The following is a 20,719-nucleotide window of genomic DNA, read 5'->3' as shown; positions in this document are numbered from 1 at the left end:
CTTCTTCAACCAACTATACACAAGTTACCGCCTACAACTCCAAAACACTACTATAAAATCCAACACACAGTAGTTCACAAAATCCAGAAAAAAAATTGCCATCTTACACAGAACATTAAAATACACTGTAACCTCTAATGAGCTAATTACTGCTTTATAAATATCTGTAGGTTGCATAATATGGAGATGCACTTAGTGCTGTGGATGTGACACCTTTAAAAATGCTTAAACACAGAGAATCACAAACACACACAGACACACACACACGCCACAAGCAAACACTCCTGCTGGCACTGAGACTGACATCTCTCGCTCTCAAGCTGTGTGTGTGTGTGTGTGTATTAGAGGTCGTGGCAGAGAAACAGTTGTCACTGTGGGGGCAGAACATCAGCACACTCCTCCTGCTGCAGTTAACAGCAAACAAACACCGCCACTCTGAAATGGCCTCATTAGCACTAGCAACTCTGCCGGGTCTCAACTCCTCTCTGAGGTAATATAAAGTAAAGGTATGTTTGTGTGAAAGAGTGTGTTAATGCCTAGACTTTTTTCACAAGTGTGTGTGTGTGTTTAACCTGCCGTTAGTCGCACCTGTTCTCCATGTCGGCGCTGCACTTGGGTGACAGAAGCTCAAAGGACTTGGTGAACTTCACCACCTGTGGGAGACATTAAAGCGAGCAGGATTAGAGCAATGCATCAGGCAGGGGACGGGGAGGGAGAGGATCAGAGCGCACCGGAGATTCAATGTCCTCCAGCAGCTGGACGGAGCAGCGTTCACACTTCAGCAGCGTCTGAGCTCGATGCATGATCTTCCTCACAATCTTCTCCAAATCGGTCTGCTCCTCAAACAAATCGTTCACAACCTCCAGAAGAGCCTACATACAGACACAACCAGACAAAGGCCGGAAACACACTTAATAAAAGTATATGAATGCAACTAATGCAATCAATGCGTTAATGCATTCATTTATTGCATTCAAAAATAACGCATTGCATCTGTATCTTTGTTTCTGCAAGGGCCCTAAAGCAGGAATTAGAAGTTTATTTTCTAATGAACTGCATGTTCAATCAGACAATTCATAAAATCTAACCCTACTGTCATTTCAAACCCATTTTATTTTCTTTATTAAATATATATATTAATATTAGTTAATACATTAAATATAGTTAACAACAACCTTATTGTTAAGTGTTACCTTTTAATTAAACTGGAATTAAACTGCAATTAAGTGTCTGAAAACATGTATTTTAAATATATTATTTATATTATATATAATAAATATATTCTTTCCATAATAATTGCTCTTTTTGAAAGTATAATGCAAGTGTAAAAGGGTCTCAGCAAACTATGCCAGATAGTAGTAATCTGAAGCAAACTACAAAAGCTAGTACTCAGAGCTGCCATGCAATATGAGGAAGCGCAGTGTGTAAGATGATTTCAGCCTTAATTTCCTGAATGTCTTTGCGCTGTATTGTCTGATTATCATAATTCCTTTAGTGAACTGGCTGATAAAACATCAAATATGTGCAAATTACCAACTCTATCAGCAGGCACCATTCATTCTTAGTAAACTCCCTCTACAATGAATTATGTTAATGGCTTGAAGGCAACAGTGGCTCTTCAAGTTCACTAAAGCAAGTATCATTAAAATCACTCGCAGCAATCAGTGCGTACACTGAATGATCTCTTGAGGTCCCTCACTTTCTGCTTTCATCTTTTTCATTCTCTCTCTCTTTACTTCATTCTTGGCATTATGTTCTTGATCGATATTTAAAATGTGTTGATGATGCTGTAAAGACGCCACAACTCAGATTTATGGTTCCCCAGTCACACACACACACACACACACACATTTCTTCTTGATTCGAAACCTCTCGATGCAGGAACAGAGTGTGTAGGAAGCAAAAGATCAATAGAAAGATACACATATACTATGTAATAAACAACAACATGACATTTATAGCACGCACACACACACACACACACACACAGCACAGTCTTGTTACAGAAGGAGGGGTGCAGAGATAAAATTGGGTTTTAATGAAGTGCTGTAGTAAGTGTCTTCTTACCCTGCTCCTGTCGTACTCTTTCCTGGAGGCAGCGAAGAGCTGGGCGTTTGAGATGGCGATGCCACAGAACGGCAGGTACATCTGCAACACCTGCACAGACACAACAGTGTTTAGACGTGCAGAGTCAATGCCAGTCTAAGGAGTCTTGATAAACACCAGACAAAGTCTATCCAAAAAGTGGTTTTAGTACTGTACCAGTGGTTACAGCTAAATTGCATTACTAACCATAAACCTAATCCTCAAGAGCAAATTTGGAATTAACATACTTTGAATTATTTAAATTGATATGCAAGTTAATTCTGGTAGTTTTAATGCATTTTAATAAATCTAATTATAAAATCTACTGATTAAAAAATTTATCAAATGAACTGCATTATATGCCCATTCTCATTAATCAGCATTATATTTATATGACAAAATAAAAACTACTGGAATTTGCAGAGAAAAGGCTACAAATGAAGATAATTCAAAGTCAACAAACACACTGAAAGAAGAGAAATGACTGCTTCGTTTATTTAAAGTAAATTTTTATATTGGTCTGAACCTCTGTTCAAATATTAAAAAAACATACACTGATTGCAGAAGTAACTGTGGTTTTTATTTTATTTATTTAATAGTTCATAGCAGAAATTAGGCATATTTAAAAAAAGACACCAAAATAAATACATTATTATATTATATATTTAATTAATTGTTTTTATTTACTGTATAGTAAGTAAACCAAATGAACCAATGACTAACAAAATGCTAATTTTAGCTTAAGTGAAAACTCTACTTTCATATTAAAGCTTATATTGACCTACATTAGCTAACATTTTGGCTCATGTCAATAGAAAATATATTAAGCATGGAATTTCTGATAAATATAATAATATATTTATAATATATTTTTACTTTTTATGACTGTTTTTGTCTTTGGGAAAATAGCTTTTTTTATTTATTAATATACATTTTTATAATGTTAAATATCATTTATGTATTTTTTTATAAGTTAGTCCAAATAATAGTTTTCAGTGCATTATTATTTGGAAGAAAATATATACTTCTTTTTCAGGTTACTCAACACACTATGCCCATTTGCCATTGATCAATCCTGAATCCAACTTACATGTCTAAAATATACACACACATATATATATACATCGAAACGGTCCGGTACGAATACACGTACCGTTACACCCCTAATATATATTTCTGCTGCGTGTCAGTTGTGTGACGGCTGCTTTTTCTTTACACACCAGAATCGTGCCTGACGCGGCGCTGCTGCTACTGTAGGTGACATAGAGGGAGTGCGCCGACAGACCAGGATCTTGCCTCCACGACAACAATATCTTTAATTCATGTTGAGCATAAATACAAAGCCTACTGATAAAGGATATCGTCAACAGTATTGAAGGCAAAATATACTATGTTTGACAGGTGCAATATGCCAGTGTGTCACCGGCCTAAGGTTTTCAAAAGGCATCACGCAAGTGTGAACATCACTACAACTAGGAAAAAATGATTGTAATTCAAACACAGCTCCCGACGGCATTTAAACAAACCTTTGCTCTTAATTTCGAAAAAACTGAAACGGTTGATGCTGCATTTTACAATTCGGCAAAGTTATATATATATATATATATTTTAAATATGAGCAGGCCTACAAGCTGGGGTTGGTAATGCTGCACTGTAATCATAGTTATTTATTTATATTTTTCATTATATTTTATTATATGATATTGGTTTGAGACTGAGAGTATTTCATTTAGTGGAGAACTTTGAAGCAGTATTTTATTTCTTATTCTTTTTTTATTCTATATATATTTTATTAAAATGTATTTTTAAAAAGTGTAAACAAATTGTTAAAAAAATTTATAGTAATAAACAACCTGCAGTTTAATGTTTGCATTTCTTTCCCTTACTGTACCGAAAATGAACCGAACCGTGACTTTAAAACCGAGGTACGTACCGAACCGTGATTTCTGCGTACCGTTACACCAAATTAAGCAGAAAACCCTTCTTGCATCTAGTCATCTGTTAAGAAAACTGAAAACAGTCACAAATGATCCACTGAAAATTATGTTTAGGGTTAGGAGTTTCAGCATTCATATGTTTGACTGACATGACCAATTAAAAAAACCTACAGAATCATCTACCTGCTGGGGTTAATTTTAAGATGACCCGCTTAGCTTTTTAGATGTTTTAAACACTTCATCTTTAAATGGAAAAGGGTGATTGAAAGAGGAAAACTGATTGAAGTCAGAAAGGAAAAAGGGAAGGTATTTGCTGTGGTAAGGCCGAGGGATTTGCAATCCTATCAACCCTTCACCAACTGATTCAGTGCTGGATTAACACACATTCTAACACACAGTTGTGCTCAAGGGCCACATTCACTGGAGGTCTTTCTATTATTGTGCTCAGTTTCTCTCTCTCTCCCCCTCACACACCACACACACACACACATGTTGGGTTTCTATGTTTTATGGGGACATTCCATATGCGAAATGGTTTTTAAACTGTTCAAACTGTATTTTCTATCACCCTACAGTACACCAACCCTATACCTAAAACTACCCCTTTCTGCATTTTTAGCCCCTACTGGGGTAGAGCGCGGTGCGTAGCGGAGCTGGGATGCTCGCCGCCCCTTCGGTGGCCTCTTACACAAGAGGTCAGTCTCGAGAGACTGATCCCCTTAGTAGATTATTTAGCAGCGTGGAAACTACTGCCGAATATATCTCATTGGGTCCTGGGTACAATAGAAAAAGGCTACTGCATTCATTTCGGTCATCCACCGCCAAAGTTCAATGGGGTTACACCGACAGTAGTCGGCCCCCGGCAGGCTCTGGTTATGGAACAAGAAGTGAATACCCTATTAAGGAAGGAGGCCATCGAGGTGGTCCCTCCTCTAGACAGGGAATCCGGGTTTGACAGACTCTCTCATAGTTCCAAAGAAGGATGGGGGGTTGAGTCCGATCTTAGACTTACATCACCTGAACCACTCAGTTATGCCACTGAAGTTCAAAATGTAGCTCAAATCAGATCCGAGGACTGGTTTGTCACAATAGATCTCAAAGACGCATACTTCCACATATCCATCCTTCCACAACACAGGAAGTTTCTGAGGTTCACTTTCGGGGGCAAAGCTTATCAATATCGAGTACTTCCCTTCGGCCTCGCACTCTCACCCCGCACGTTCACAAAATGTGTAGATGCGGCTCTGGTATCCCTCCGTATGCAGGGCATCCGCATTCTAAATTATATGAACGATTGGTTGATTCTAGCTCAATCAGAGCAGATGGCAGTTCGACATCGAGATGTCATTCTCGCACATATGGGGGAGCTGGGTTTGAGACTAAACACCAAGAAGAGTGTACTTTCTCCAGTTTAGAAAACCACCTATCTAGGCGTAGTGTGGAATTTGACCACGATGCAGGCACGTCTGTCTCCTGCTCGGATCGAGTCGATCATCACATCAGTCGAGAGAGTCAAAGAAGGCCAGTCATTCAGTGTCAAACAATTTCAGAGATTGTTAGGTCTGATGGCAGCTGCGTCCAACATAATACCTTTTGGCCTGCTGTACATGAGACCCCTGCAGTGGTGGCTCAAGTCCAAGGGCTTTTCCCCGAGGGGGAATCCACTTCGAGTTATCAAGGTCACGTGGCGATGCCTTCGTGCCTTAGACATGTGGAAGAAACATTGGTTCTTGAACCAGGGCCCAGCATTGGGAGCTCTTCGTTGCCGTGTAACACTAGCGACAGACGCGTCCCTCACCAGTTGGGGTGCGGTCATGAGTGGCCACCCTGCCCGTGGTCTGTGGAGTGGTCGCCATCTGACATGGCACATCAATTGCCTAGAGATGTTAGCAGTCTATCGAGCATTGAAACATTTCCTCCCAGACCTGAGAGGTCACCATGTGTTGGTGCGCACCGACAACACATCAGTGGTCTCTTATATTAATCACCAGGGTCGACTGCGTTCACGCCCCTTGTACAAGCTGGCACACCAGATCCTTCTGTGGTCCCAGGGGAAACTCCTCTCACTCAGAGCAGTGTATATTCCTGGGAGATTGAATGTGGGAGCAGACATACTGTCGAGGCAGGGGCCGAGGCCCGAGGAATGGAAACTTCAACCCGAGGTGGTGAAGCAGATATGGAGAGTGTTTGGCACAGCACAGGTAGACCTCTTTGCAACTCAGGAGACATCGCAATGTCCCCTCTGGTTCTCTCTAGTTCATCCAGCTCCTCTGGGACTGGACGCGATGGTACAGACCTGGCCGCGGCTTCGTCTGTATGCATTTCCCCCTCTCGCTCTGCTCCCGGGAGTTTTGGCGAGAGTACGCTGGGACGGGGTCCGTCTGTTATTAGTAGCCCTGTTCTGGCCGGGCCGAGTATGGTTCACAGATCTAGTCTCGCTCCTCGACGGCTCTCCGTGGGAGATACCGATTAGGACAGACCTACTCTCACAGGTGCAGGGCACGATAATTTACCCTCGCCCAGAGCTGTGGAAACTGTGGGTGTGGCCCCTGAGGGGACACAGCTCATAGAATCCGGTCTCTCAACTGAGGCTGTTGAGACCCTCCTCCAATCCAGAGCTCCCTCTACGAGGAAATTGTGTGCCATTCATCTCCAGTACGATCCCGTGTTCCCTCCTGGGATTTGGTTGTGGTTTTAGAGGCTCTATGTAAAGCTCCACTCGAGCCAATACAAGACACCTCAGATAGACATCTGACACTTAAAACTGCCCTGTTACTGGCAATAACCTCACTAAAGAGAGTTGGAGATCTTCAGGCCCTTTCGGTGGCCCCTACTTACATAGACTTTGCCCCTGGTATGGCCAAAGCATTCTTATACCCTCGAGCGGGTTATGTTCCGGAGGTTCCCTCTGTTACCCCACAACCTATCGTACTGCAGGCCTTCTGTCCTCCTCCCTTTTGGGAGCCAGACCAGGAAAAGCTAAATTAAAGAGCTGCCCTGTGGAGAAAATCCGACCAATTGCTTGTTTACTACGGTCCGCCTAAAAAGGGTCCTTCTGCCTCCAAGCAGACCCTAAGTCGTTGGATAGTCGAGGCTATCAACATCTCATATAAGTCCTCTGGTCTTCCCCTTCCTTTGGGAGCCAAGGCTCACTCCACTCAGGGTATGGCGGCCTCTAAGGCCTTCTCAGGAGGTGTGTCCTTCTTGGACATCTGCAACGCTGCGGAGTGGTCCAAGCCCTCTACATTTGTCAGATTCTATGACCTTGACATGCAAGCCACTCCGGGCTCTTCTGTTCTCTCACCTTAGCTGTTCTCTTCGGATACACATTAGGCAGGGATTTGGAAGTCTGACTGAATGGGCACTAGAGCCCTGCACGGGCCTCAAATCTAGGCCCGAGCACGACCCCGGCCCGAGATGCTCAGGCCCTAGCCCGACCCGTGTCCGACAGCTCATCAGAATTATCAGCCCGAGTCCGACACGAGCCCGTGTTTTTATTTATTTATTTATTTTATTACACAGCGGAAGCCTGCCCTATTTGCAGCAATTAAAAAAGGGTCAGTTTTTTGTTATGTTTCTTTTCATTTCTCTATCAAGTTAGTTTAGAAAAATGTTTGAAGCAGTTTTAAAAAAAAATGATGATTAACGTTAAACAGCCGAGCCGACAGCAAGTAGCCTAAAACATATTTAATCAATTAAGCCTCTCAAATTAACGCTAATACTTTACTTGGCTACAATAAAATCCATAGATATAAAACACAAGCATATCACACATACAGTTAGTTTAATAAATGTTTATTTATTAAACCACAGTGAGTAAAATAAAATAAAAAATTGAAATACTGAGGCTCGCAACAGCGCTCGCAAACGAAATGAGAAAAAAGCCTACAATCTAAACAAATTAAATTAATTAAAAACAAACTTGCAGGTTATACCTCAAAAATGCACCACAGAACATGTCCATTCTTTTTTCCATTAGTTTCCAACAGTTAAACAAAAATAAAGTCCAGTCAAATAAAAAGTTAAAACAGTCTCTTACAGAGCATCGTGGAGAAAAAGAATAGGCTCCAGAGTGGAAGGTTTTAACCCAGTCCTCCTCTCTTCTATCACTCTTCCCGCTGCGCTGAAGACACGTTCGCTGCTGCTGCTGGTGGGACACTAAACACAGAGTGAGCCAGTCTTGACAGGGTCTCTAGGGTCTCCTGCTGTGTCCACCATAGCAGCACATCTCGTCCATCACCTTCCATGTTGTGATTTAGGCGCATATGTTGCTGTACATCATCGTCGTCATCCTCGTCCTGCTCCACAATGTTTTCAAACTCGGCCAGCGCTCTCTTCTTTGCTGCGTGGCCCGCAGCAACAGGTGCAGACGCAGAAATGCATGCTCGCCGCTACATGAATCATCATTTTATAATTATTAGTTGGCCAACTAGGCTATTATTAATACATTAATTTAGAGGCATGTAATAGCTACTACTACAATAAGTGGATATAAGTGAAGTATAATCGTGGGTCGCGCTGACGGAAAAAGCGTGCGTGCGTCATGTCAGTATGTCAGTTTAATTATAACGGGTTGAATTATCAGATTATGAAAGTTATGAGGTTATGAAATGTCTTTCTATATTTGTTTTTCTATCGTCGATGTAACTTCTATTTTTTTTTTTTTTATTAATGTCTAAAAATATAAACAGAAGGATAACCCAAAAAGGCCCGAGGCCCGGCCCGCATGTGAGCTATAACGTGAAAATTGGCCCGAAGCCCGGCCCGAGGGGCATAAATTAGTTGGGGCCCGTCGGGCTCGGGCTGAAATGCAGCGCTTTAGTGGGCACATCGTTCCCCAAAGAGCTTGACGCAGCTTGAGTTCCTGAAAAGGAACGTCTCATGGTTACGAATGTAACCCTGGTTCCTTGAAGGAACGAGACGCTGCGTCGCAGAGCCATACTCCCGGCACCGCTGCCGGCGCTTGCTTCCCTACTCAAAGCTGAAGCCAGCTGCACGGCATGTGCTTTTATAGCTTCCTGGTCGCTACGTCACCCCACCCATGACATTACGCCCTTCCGTTGGACAGATTGCTCACGATATTCAGAGTCGGTCTCGTCAGGGACATTCCCCAAAACGCTCGACGCAGCGTCTCGTTCCTTCAAGGAACCACGGTTACATTCGTAACCTTGAGACGTTTTCCATATGCATGAATGTGTTCATTATTCTGTCAAGCCTGTTAAATACCCGGCCTTAATGTGAGGAAGTGTGTATGTGTTTTTATTCCATTTAACTGTATGACGCTGTCTTGTGTATCTCAGTCACTCTGCTGGGTGTATTTCCCTCAATATCTCATCTACAAAGTAGTGTGACATAGACAGCAGAACTTGACTGCCCTGAATGCATTTGCTGTTTCCTCACTCACAGCTGTGCTTCAAAGGTCTGAGATCTCCTCTAGCACTCCCAGAATGCCAAACACACACTCGGACTGCTGTCAAAATGACAAAAACCCTCTCACATTCCTCTTTTGGTGAGCCACAGAGCCTCTCTGAGACAAATGAGTGTAGCCATAATGTTAAGAATAAACATGGTCATATTAAAATTCTGTCAGGAAACGCATCAAAACCTGCCTCAGGACAAGCCAGTGTGACACCACAGAGAGGCCTATGTGAATCTGTCAGTCCTCAAGTCACAGAAAGCACGGGTAAACAGGGTCCTGGAGTAATTGGATTCTGTCTGACTGCCCATTAGTCTGGGCTGCATGGAAGACTGGTGCATGGTTACCGCATTTAATATAGAGCGAATGTGACCTGAACCTGTGGGAGCGATCAACAGATTCTCACAGCACACCTTCTGCTCATTTAAACCGTTAAGCTAATGAACCGAGAGAATTGAGCTCCTTCACATGGAAACACAACAACTTTCTACAGATTATCACCCAACTATTTCATGATGACTTCATTCCGCTGTGGGCCTCTAAAGCAAAGTTTGTTTTGTAGCAGGTGCTTTTCCTAAACTTCATTATCACTGTGACTTTTCCCTGTAGTCCATTTATGTTTCTGCACTATGTATTTTTTTCTCACAGTTGTGAGATATAAACTCATAATTTAGATTTTTTTTTCTCTCATAATTGATTTTCTTTTACAATTGTGAGTTTACATCATAATTCTGACTCTCTCACAACTGCGAGTTCATATCTTGCAATTGTTTACATGTAAAAATTCTGCATTTTTTACTTACAATTGTAAGATTGTTTCTCACATATTAGCTTTTCTTTCTTGCAATTCTGACTTTTTTACTCAGAATTCTGAATTTAAATCTCACAATTCTGACCTTTTCCATGCAATTCTGACTTTTTCCCCCTCAGAATTATGAATTTAAATTTAACTTAAATTAAACTTTTTTTCTTAGCAATAGCAAGTTTACATCTCACATTTATTTTATAGATTTTTTTTGGCATTTTGGCCTTTATTTTGAATGCACAGTTAAGTATTGACAGGAAGGTTTGTGGGAGAGAGACAAGACTGGATTGGGAAAGGTCCGCGAGCTGAGACTCAAAGCTCAACATCATGAAGTCAGTACTGCCCATGAGGCTATTTGCATGGGCATAACTTGCAATTCAGATTTTTTTCTTGCAGTTGCAAGTTTAATGTCTCACATTTCCGACTTTTTCTCAGAATTATAAAAAAAAAAAAAACTTTAAAATTATGAGAAAAACGTCATTGCCCTCAGTTTGAAAGGATAAATGTCAAAATTACACTGTCAATGTTAGAAAGGGTTCAAATATGCAGATAATTTTGGAAAATCTAAGAATGTACAGGAGCTTGGGGATTTTTTTAACTGCTCAGAACCAACGCATGAATAACGATCACAACACAGAAAAATAGTCATGGGTCATCCAGGAAACGACACAGATTACTAAGATTCAACATTTGAACGGGGTCATTTTTATAAATTCAGGTTTTATTTTGTCTTGTGGAGAATATATAAACATCTGTTATATTAAATAGCTTATTCAGGACAGTATTAAATAAACAATAATATGCAATTTTCATGATCCCTCTTATTTTGTTAAAATTATTAACATTTTACATATTCTGCAAAGGGCATGTCAACTTATGAGCACAACTGTAATTGGGGCCATGTAATTTATGTTAACGAGTTCATGGTTTTAACATGAAAACATTTTTATAGTCTAGGTGAACTGGGGAAGGATTTTTTGATCCAGACCTTTTAAATGGACCTATAATAGAATGGTGGAAATATTATATCACTTTGAAGGCAAAAACCCGGAAGCTAGTTTCGGAGTCGATGGGTTTTCTGCATGAGATTTTGGTTAAATCCCTAAAATAAGGCCTGTGGTTCGCACAGGCTCAAGATACTTTCACGTCTTATTCTACAAGACAAAAACAAACTAGTTTGACTCCACTATTGATTTTTTTAAACTGTTCCATTTCTTAAAAAAGACGGTCGCTAATTAATTATTTAATATTATTTTGTGAAGATTATCTTGATGGACAAAACGTGTACATTTCATGAACTATGTTCGAGGGAACCAGTGTCATGCTAACAGCCGATCCGCCTACAGGGTGATGTCATAGTTCCCCCACTCTATTAATGCAGAGGACCTGTGTTTGCTGAGAGGGCAACAAACAGCACTGGGCTTCTGTGTTTTTGCCCGTCTCAGCCCTGTGTCTGAGCTGAGGAATAAAGATTCAGGATTACACGTAAGCACAGACTGAGCACACAGTCACTACCTCAGGGCTCCTGTGGCCTATTTTCAACAAAGAACCATAAATCTCAGACACACAAAGACATACACAGCAGGCAACCGTCTCACCTGAAATAAACATCTGCCTACGAGCAATAATTTAGCATGTGTCTCAAGTTTCAAATCTAGCTCTTTCTTGCTTTGAGTTTTATACTCACATTACGGAAGTAAAATTGGCTGTGAATGTTGTTTCATGTTGACTTTATAACTGACTGGAACAGTCTAAATGAGCTAAAGTGATTTAAACAAACACATTATAAATGCACTGTAATACACACTCATGCAGATCTCTGAACAGCTCTATGTGCTTTACTCCACAGGCAGCAGGTCTACATATCATTATTCCAACAAGACGAATGCTGTGCATTTAAAAAGGTCAGTCAATCTGGTCAACGGGCTGAACTACACCGGAAAAATGCACAGAATGATTGGCAAACAAAAAAATGAAAGATTAATTGGTTTTGCAGAGACACAGTTTCTTCAGTTTCTTCAAACAATGGTGATGCTCTGAATTGCCATGTACATACCATGATAAAGTAATTAAAGCTGCGGTAGGGAACTTTTGACGCTCTAGCGGTTAATAAACAGAACCCTTGCGTCTTGCGGAAGAACATTGTAGCCGGATCTACTTCTCTCTGTTTATGTCTATGAAGAATCACAAAGGTACTGGGTTACTCCGCCGCGGTATCCCCGAAGCAATCTAAAATAGTCCGAATATAAACACTTATTATAGGTGCACCCTAGTGATTCAGGACAAGCCAAAAACACGGTTTGGAAAATGGATTCATGGTTTACTCGCTTATTATATACATATTTCTTCATTTTGAACACAAACAAAGTTACGGAGCGCAGCTCTGAGTGGTTGTTTCTTAACGGGAGCAATGGAGTTTCTGCAAATGGCAATAGGACACTGGGAGGAGCCAGAGGAGCTTGATTTTTTCACAGATTATCTGTCTCATATTCTACTGTCAGGACATAATGACAGGTTTAACAAATATGTAAAAAATATATTTTTACAAAAGTTACCTACTGCAGCTTTAAAGCATGCAAATACCAGGGCTTTTTGGATATATAACATGATATATAACTATTCTTTTAAAACAACATGGAGTAACAAAGTGTGTATTGGACATGTATTTTGGCACTGGCACTGTTTAAATTTTTTGTGTGTGTGTGAATACTATGGCATATCAAACTGTATTGAATGTGAACTTGTAGTGCATTTCATATATTAAAAGTGTAGTTTAAAAAACAGTACATATAATATTAATTAATAAAAGGTCACACAAGTGTCACTCAAGTTATACACTTTCATAATACACTTAGGTACTTAAGGACTCTCTAATAATATACATTGTAAATGTTTACTTAAGAACATTTTAAATTACTATATTTTAATCTTTTGTCGTGCGCTAAAGAAATACATATTTTGATGTTCAGACCTACAGCACATGTTGTGTGCTCCATACTGTATGTTAAATGTATTAAATGTGAAATTATAAATATATTTAAATACATGACAAACAAGTTTTAACTGAAATGACATTAAACTATATTAGCTTACCATCATTTCTTGACAGCACATTCAGCACTATCTCAAAGACAAAAAAAGTATTTCAAACTATGAATTGCATATAAAGATGTACTTAAGTACTACTTACAGTACAGTAAATGGGTCGCAAAAGCTCTCTAAAATTCAGCTAAATGCATTTAATATAACTTTAAACTAATACATTTTTATTTAATTGCAAACAACATGCAATTACTGTAAGTGTACAGTCTGAAAACATTACATTTAGTTTGCACTTTAAAGTATATTATGTCCATATAAAAGTATGCTAAAATGTACTGCATTTACTCAAATCATACTGTGTTGTTTAGACACGTAAGATAGTAATTTACTGATGCACTCTGGAGTAAATTAAGTAGCATGGAGTCATTTTCTGGGGTTATTTCTACTTAAAATGCTAGAGCGGTGAAGAATTTTGCAGTGGGTCTGAACACCAGCTGTATGGAGAGAGACACACATTCTGTAAAGCAGATCTGCGTCACACAGCTCTGCGTCACTGTCTGAGAGAATATGATATTGTATTGAATACACAGTAATTCCTCAGCGCTGCCTTCTGCTAATCCCGCTGAGAATTCATGGGACTATTCACAGTACCGTGGCATTTCACACAAAGAGCAGAGAGTCGTGTGCGCATCTGGAAGCCCAGCAGCACATTCGGACTCAGCTTTCAGAAACACGTAGCAGAGAAACAGAGATCAGATCTGTGCTCACGGCACTGAACAGTGTGAACTGCTGCTGTTTGCACATGCAAAACTTGCTTGTGGTGGTTGACAGGGTGTTGCTATACATTGCTCGTGCACTGTTAAGTTATTACTCACAAAAAAAGCCCACCCTTAAGTCTCTAGGGATGGGCGATATCTTATTGTTTGCGATATACTGGTAAAAATTCTCCCCACGATAAGAATTAGACTGTCCATGATAATAATGCAATTAGTTGTTGACATCTTTCTGTGTGTGGTAGTGTGGAGTACAGTCTGTAACTGGTTTGATTTGACTTAGGGCTTTAGTGTGACAAAAAATCAGTCTGAGCTTTGACTAAATGTACAGTAGCACGTATGCGATATAGTTTTGAATGTGTATGAGCCTGTTTACAAACCTGTTGACCAACAAAGATAACATTTATTGACATGCTTTTCCTCCAAGTTCTCTTGAAGTGTTACTCCATCCCAAAATGAAAATTTTGTCATTAATCACTTACCCCTATGTCGCTCCACACCCATAAAAGCTTTGTTCGTCTTCGGAAAACAATTTAAGATATTTTGGATAAAAACTGGGAGGCTTGAGACTGTCCCATAGACTGCCAAGAAAATAACAGTGTCAAGGTCCATGGATCAACCGTAAAGTTATAAAGCGATGAGAATAGTTTTTATACGCAAAGAAAACAAAAATAATGACTTTATTCAACAATTCGTCTCTCAGCATCAACATAGTGCCATTTTGGAGAATATGAGATGAACGCAGAAAGTTTACATTCTTCTGTTTCGGCCACGACACAATGCTGTGCTGTTTTCATTCAAATCAAAGCATAAATACATGCAGAAAATTTATACGTATGGCATGGCTGACCAGAAAAGTCCTTAGTCAAGAACAGCCCTATAAAAAAAGTAACTAAATCTTGGATGAGTGCATTTTTTTGGGGTGAACTTCCCTATGAATTGAGCATGATTACTGCAATGCCGACAGTGTTTTTTACATTATAATTTATATAATAACTTACAGCTTCATGTTACTACCATGTGGACTGTATTCGTGTGAGACTTCCATTTTGCAGTATTAGTTGCAGTACGATAAAAGGTAGAACTGCAAAATTAACCGGTGTATGTTCGAGATAATGAATTAAAAGTGAGTCAAATAATATGATATCAAAAGATAGAAAAATAAAATTAAAAATTAAATACTGTATTCCTTTCATGGGTCTAGTCTTTGTTTCTCCTCGAAATGAAAAGAACACCTCTTTCTTTTTCACACAGTCTGATACGTCCACCATATTGCAAGCCTGTTTGGAAAAACACTCATGTTTGGCTCTGCCAATACAGAATCTAAAAGTGGCACCTTTGTCTCTGTGGGCAGGAAACAATAGCTGCGTTTCTCTGTTCTGCCTCTCAGTCTCACACACAGGGAAGAGTTTCATCATTAATTCAGCAGTTAGTAGCATGCATGACATGATGCTAATGTACAGTGAAAAGCACATTGAATCTCATCGCATTGGGGTTCATACAGTCTCACACCAACACACATGCAGTCAGAGTACACATGTTAAAGGAATAATTCACCCAAAAATAATAATTCTGTCATCATTTGCTCAACTTGTTGTCATTCTAAACACATTCGATTTTCTTCCTTCCATGGAAAATAAAAGGAGATGCATGCATGACATGCTTTCAATCTCCATAAAGGTCTTTTTAAATATATATTTTAATTACTCATTTGGAATGATGAAGTTGCAATGCAGTACATTTTAGTTACATTAATATTTTACATAATATTGAATACTACAGTTAAAATAATGAACAACAACTTTACATGTGCTTATGTTCTACCTTAGAGAACAATGATTTAATGTTGTTTAACAAGAAGTCTGGAGTAACTGCAAGTGCACATTTAATCCAGTCAAGTGCACTTAACTCCCATTTAGTGAGTTACAATCAAGAACCGTCTGATGTATGAATCTTCCAGACCATTTCAGAATCAATGAATCCACTGAAAAGAATCACTAAACAGCTATCACTTTTCTCACACAAGGCTATTATATGGCATTTGAAGATTTAGATTATCACAAACAAATTATACGGACCACTTTTATGACACCTCTATGGTGCTTTTTGAAGCTTTATTCCCTCCTAGCTACATGGAAAAGAGAATGGAAACAATGGTTTGTATTTCACAAAACAAACAAAAAAAAAGAAAGAAAGATTTGCAAGTTTGAAACTACACCAGGGTGAGTGAATAATGACAGAAAAACTATTTTTGGATGAACTATCCCTTTAAATATCTAGATAGATCATGTGTCTCAGTCTGTAAGTGTGTGGCTGGTGACCGAGATAAAAGTTAAATAATGCTTTCTACACAATAACACAATGCCTCATTTAGACATCAGCAAATACACACACACACACACACAGAGAGAGAGAGAGAGAGAGAGAGAGAGAGTGAGAGTTAGTGTGTCTCCTCTCAGCATCCCTGACGCCCATGGACACATTCATTATATCCAGTGTCAGCGCTGCGCTCACTGCTTACGTTGAGAAATACGAGACATCCTGTTCAGCTTTAAAACACACAGCATCTGTTTCATTCACAGAGATGAAAGATATGTGTATTCACCTCACGATGACGAGGTGTGGAGCCATCGACACTGGACCAATCAAATCAGAAGAACACAATGATAACCTTCATTTAAAAAAAAAAAAATTAAATAAGAAAGAACAACTAGGCTCATTTCCACATTCATGGATAATTGTGCATCTTGAGGTCTGGATATGAAGGTCCACCTACTTCAGTTACTCAACAAAACGAAAGATGATATGCAAGTATTTTATATAGAAGTATTTTTTACTTCATTACTGTTCTTAAGTACATTTTCAAGTAGCTCTACTTTACTGGAGTAGTTTTATTTTAAGTAACTTTTACTTCACTACATTCCAAAGCACAAGATCAAACTTTTTACTCCACTACATTTAATAAAACGTATCATTGCTTCTTATTTTTAAATGAAGAAACTGTCACATGCTCCAAGACGCAAAAGCGGTGTCCAATTTGTGAACAAACTGATTCTTTTCAATCAACATGTTAAATCGGTGCACACATTGCACCAAACGATTCATTCATGAATTGGACCAATCAGTTTCAGCTGTTCTGGAGTCAACAAATCACTGATTGAAATCCTCCGTTCAGAGCGAGTCTCCAGTGAACTGTATTCACAAATCTGACAAGAAACCTCTGTGTGCATGTGCAACTAATGTCATGAAAACTCAGTTACTAATGTCGCATTTTAAGATGAATTATTGTAACTAAACATTATATTTAAGTCACAACTGTCAGTTGTTTGTAAACTAAATCTGATGTAAAGGGTGATCTGTTTAAACCCACTGAAATGTTTGAATGTGTTTGTTTTAGGTCAAAAAACCAAACCAAACATTAAAATAACCCAAATTTAAATAATGCATGCACATTCATCTTCCCCGCTGCTGTGGCAGTTTTACTAAAATGTTATTCTTTTAGCCCTAAAAGTTTTCAGATTTTTGTCAACACACATTAAATATAATGTATCTTGATCGACTATCTTCTTAACTGACCAGTGCTGGCTACTGGACAATTTATAATAATTCATGTGTAGAGTGGGGGAAACCCTCCTAAGAACTGTGTAACTTTTGTTCTGTGAATCAGAAGTTAAATGTGATAAGAAAGCTGGCCTTTTGACATAAATTATAAACCAAGTTAAGTTAATTTAAGTTAGATCCCTTATGGTAAAATAATTGTGGTTTAGCTCCTGTGTACCTAACTAGTCTTCTACCACACTACAACCCATCACGCTCCCTAAGGTCACAAACGCTGGACTTTTGGTAGTTCCTAGAATAGCAAAGTCCACTAAAGGAGGTAGAGCTTTTTCACATTTGGCTCCCAAACTCTGGAATAGCCTTCCTGATAATATTCGGGGTTCAGACACACACTCTCTGTTTAAATCTAGATTAAAAACACATCTCTTTCACCAAGCATTCGAATAATGCATCTCATAACTTTATACTTCAGATACATCTGACCAAATGCACATTATTATTCTTTTTCTTGGGTTGAATACATCAATTGTTTTGCTTAGTTGGAACATTAACTATGCAAATTGTTCTCTATTATACCGTGGTAACTAGGAATTAAACAAACTTCAGTCTGGATCCAGATCTTACGAAGACCAGAGATGACTGAACACCTGAGAAGAGATGATGCTGGTGGTTTCATGTTAATATGATATGATATTTATGTGTTGCGGAAATGCAAAAGTATTTCAAACGGTGCTACTGTAACTCCAAAAAAACTTTTTTGTAAAAGACAGAGAGATTCAAATGAATATGTCTTGTAAGTCTATAAATTCACAGGTTTCACACGTGCCGTGCATCCGCTGTGCATACAAGATGGTGTATTACCGGTGTGACTTGAGCTCCTGTAAACAGAGCAGCGCGGCTCTGGGATCTCAGCAGCGGCTGCTGATTAATGACTCTGCCATATGAGAACTGCTTCTGTGTTTATAAAGACCTCGTTGTTACTGAAGGTCAACATTAATGAGACACTTTATTTCTTTTTCACGATAGCGTGGCATGGTTGACCACGCTACCTTAACCCAGGACAAACGATGACAAGGACAACTAACACCAAGTATTCATCTTTACACAGACAGTCGTGAACACTGCCCACTCACAGAGATCCAATGACAGCACCATTACATAAGCACACAGTTTGTGACGGCAGTGCGAAGCTACGAGACTGAATTACACTCTCTACACCTTATTACATTTCTCTGCTCAGAGGCAGAATTATCTGTTAATGGAGAAATAACAAACAAGAGTGACCAAGATAAAGTCAAAATCTTTTAAAGATATATTTATGTAAGTGTATAATTAAACATAAGGAGTTATACTGGCTTTGCATTGTCATATAAAGATGAAATGATCTGGTATTTTAGTAGACTTATTGACATCCTATCACAGTACCTCACTTAAGTTCTTCAGAGCGACCCATTTTTTAATGCAGGCCTTATCCACACTAATATTTTTAGTTTTGTAGTTTTAGTTTTTGGCCTTCTGTCCACACTGGGACAGCGTTTTTGTCATGGAAAACTGAGCTTTCTGAAAATGGTCTCCAAAGTGGATAAACTTGAAAACCCCATTTTTGTGTTTCAGAGCGGACTGTGAAAAAGAAGGTATTTGAAACGATGACACGTTTAGTCATGTGACACATCTTGTGCTAATAGATATCTGTGTTTATACTGATATTGTGCCTGTTATCTGCTATACTTTCTGTTGCTAAAGATGTGTTACCTAGTACCACAATCCTGTAAAAATGAGAGAAGATGTATTTGCAATTGCTGTTTCCATCTGTATCATCTCAGTGAGCTTTTATGAGGCTTTTCTCATGTGCTGTAAAGAGAATTTAACGTTTTCCGACTTTCAATGTGGATGAGAAACTTTTGGAAAATGCTCGAAAACGCTAGTGCATTTTTAAACGAAAGCACAATTTTCAAATGTATCTGGATTAATGTAGGCGTAATCACAACCTGCATGATTAGATGCTTGATTTTATACACATGTGGCAATGGGTTTGATTGAAACACCTGAATTCAATAATTAAAACTCTATTTGTCCAAATATTGTTTTTCTTCTGCCACTTCAAGTGGACTCTGACTGAAAATATCATTTAGTATATATGTGTGTGTGTGTGTGTGTGTGTGTATATATATATATATATATATATGCAAATTAGTCCCCGCCTCCACTCTTCCACACTTGCTCTTCTTTCACTCAAATTAACTGAAGTAGTAAATGCTATGCAATGGCAAGTGGCACTACTGGAATAATTCGGCTATATATATAAGATTGTTTCCATTTCTAACATTAAACCATTCAGGATGGAGAAAAAAAAACGAATGATTTGTTGCATTTTACACATTTGAAGAAACACACTTGGTCACATGTTTATAGAAGACAAAAGCATAAGGCAAGCATAGTTAACTTGTACAATAAGGTCCAGCGAGTGAAGTGTTGTTACAGAGCATGTGCATGTGGTACCTTCTCATCATCTTCAGTGAAGAGTACTCCGTTGGGACTCTTGTTGATGGCCTGTGTGACCCCGATGACCTCTCCATCACTGTTGTGGATGGGCATGCACAGCAGAGACTTGGTTTTATATCCAGTGAGTTTATCAATCTCATCACTGAAACGATGGTCCTACAGAAGAGGACAAGAGACAGTCACTCTCAGCTGAATGGGAACACATAATAACTGTTAGGAGAAGCCAAACTAATTAGAGATGAAGTGTGTCATTGCTGTGCTGCTAGCGGCACGAAACAGAACTGCACAAAATTCAGAAGTGACAGAAACATGAGAAACACGACATACCCTGCCTGCAGTAGAATATTTCTGGTCTCAACTGCTTTATAACACACAACGTCTCTTATTCTCAGCAAGGCTGCCTTTATTTAATCAAAATTACCATTAAGGTAATATTATCAAATATTATTACAATTTAAAATAACTGTAATAATATTGACATCATATATTATTCTACTAGTTTGATTTGTTGCTCAGCTTTTTTCATTTATTATTGGCACTCGATTATTACTAATGATTTTTAATATAATCATTGCTGATTAATGTTTGTGGAAACCATAGT

At 39.0% G+C, this 20,719-nt stretch overlaps 1 protein-coding gene across 1 annotated transcript in view; it reads right to left on the bottom strand.

Moving 5' to 3' along the window:
• The window catches only part of pde11a (phosphodiesterase 11a), a 55,779-nt gene that overhangs the window by 31,741 nt on the left and 3,319 nt on the right, over positions 1-20,719 (bottom strand). Inside the window, exons 2-5 of the mRNA XM_052564653.1 lie at positions 20,116-20,274; positions 2,068-2,157; positions 732-872; positions 589-653 (exon numbers count right to left, since the gene is read on the bottom strand). Coding sequence (XP_052420613.1) covers positions 589-653; positions 732-872; positions 2,068-2,157; positions 20,116-20,274 — 455 coding nt within the window. The remainder of the gene's footprint in view (positions 1-588; positions 654-731; positions 873-2,067; positions 2,158-20,115; positions 20,275-20,719) is intronic.

This window comes from Carassius gibelio, chromosome B9 (assembly GCF_023724105.1).
Source record: "Carassius gibelio isolate Cgi1373 ecotype wild population from Czech Republic chromosome B9, carGib1.2-hapl.c, whole genome shotgun sequence".
In the NCBI taxonomy this organism is placed as follows: Eukaryota; Metazoa; Chordata; class Actinopteri; order Cypriniformes; family Cyprinidae; genus Carassius; species Carassius gibelio.
The sequence above is the reverse complement of the archived record's forward strand: the minus strand, read 5'-3'. Positions and strand labels throughout refer to the sequence as shown.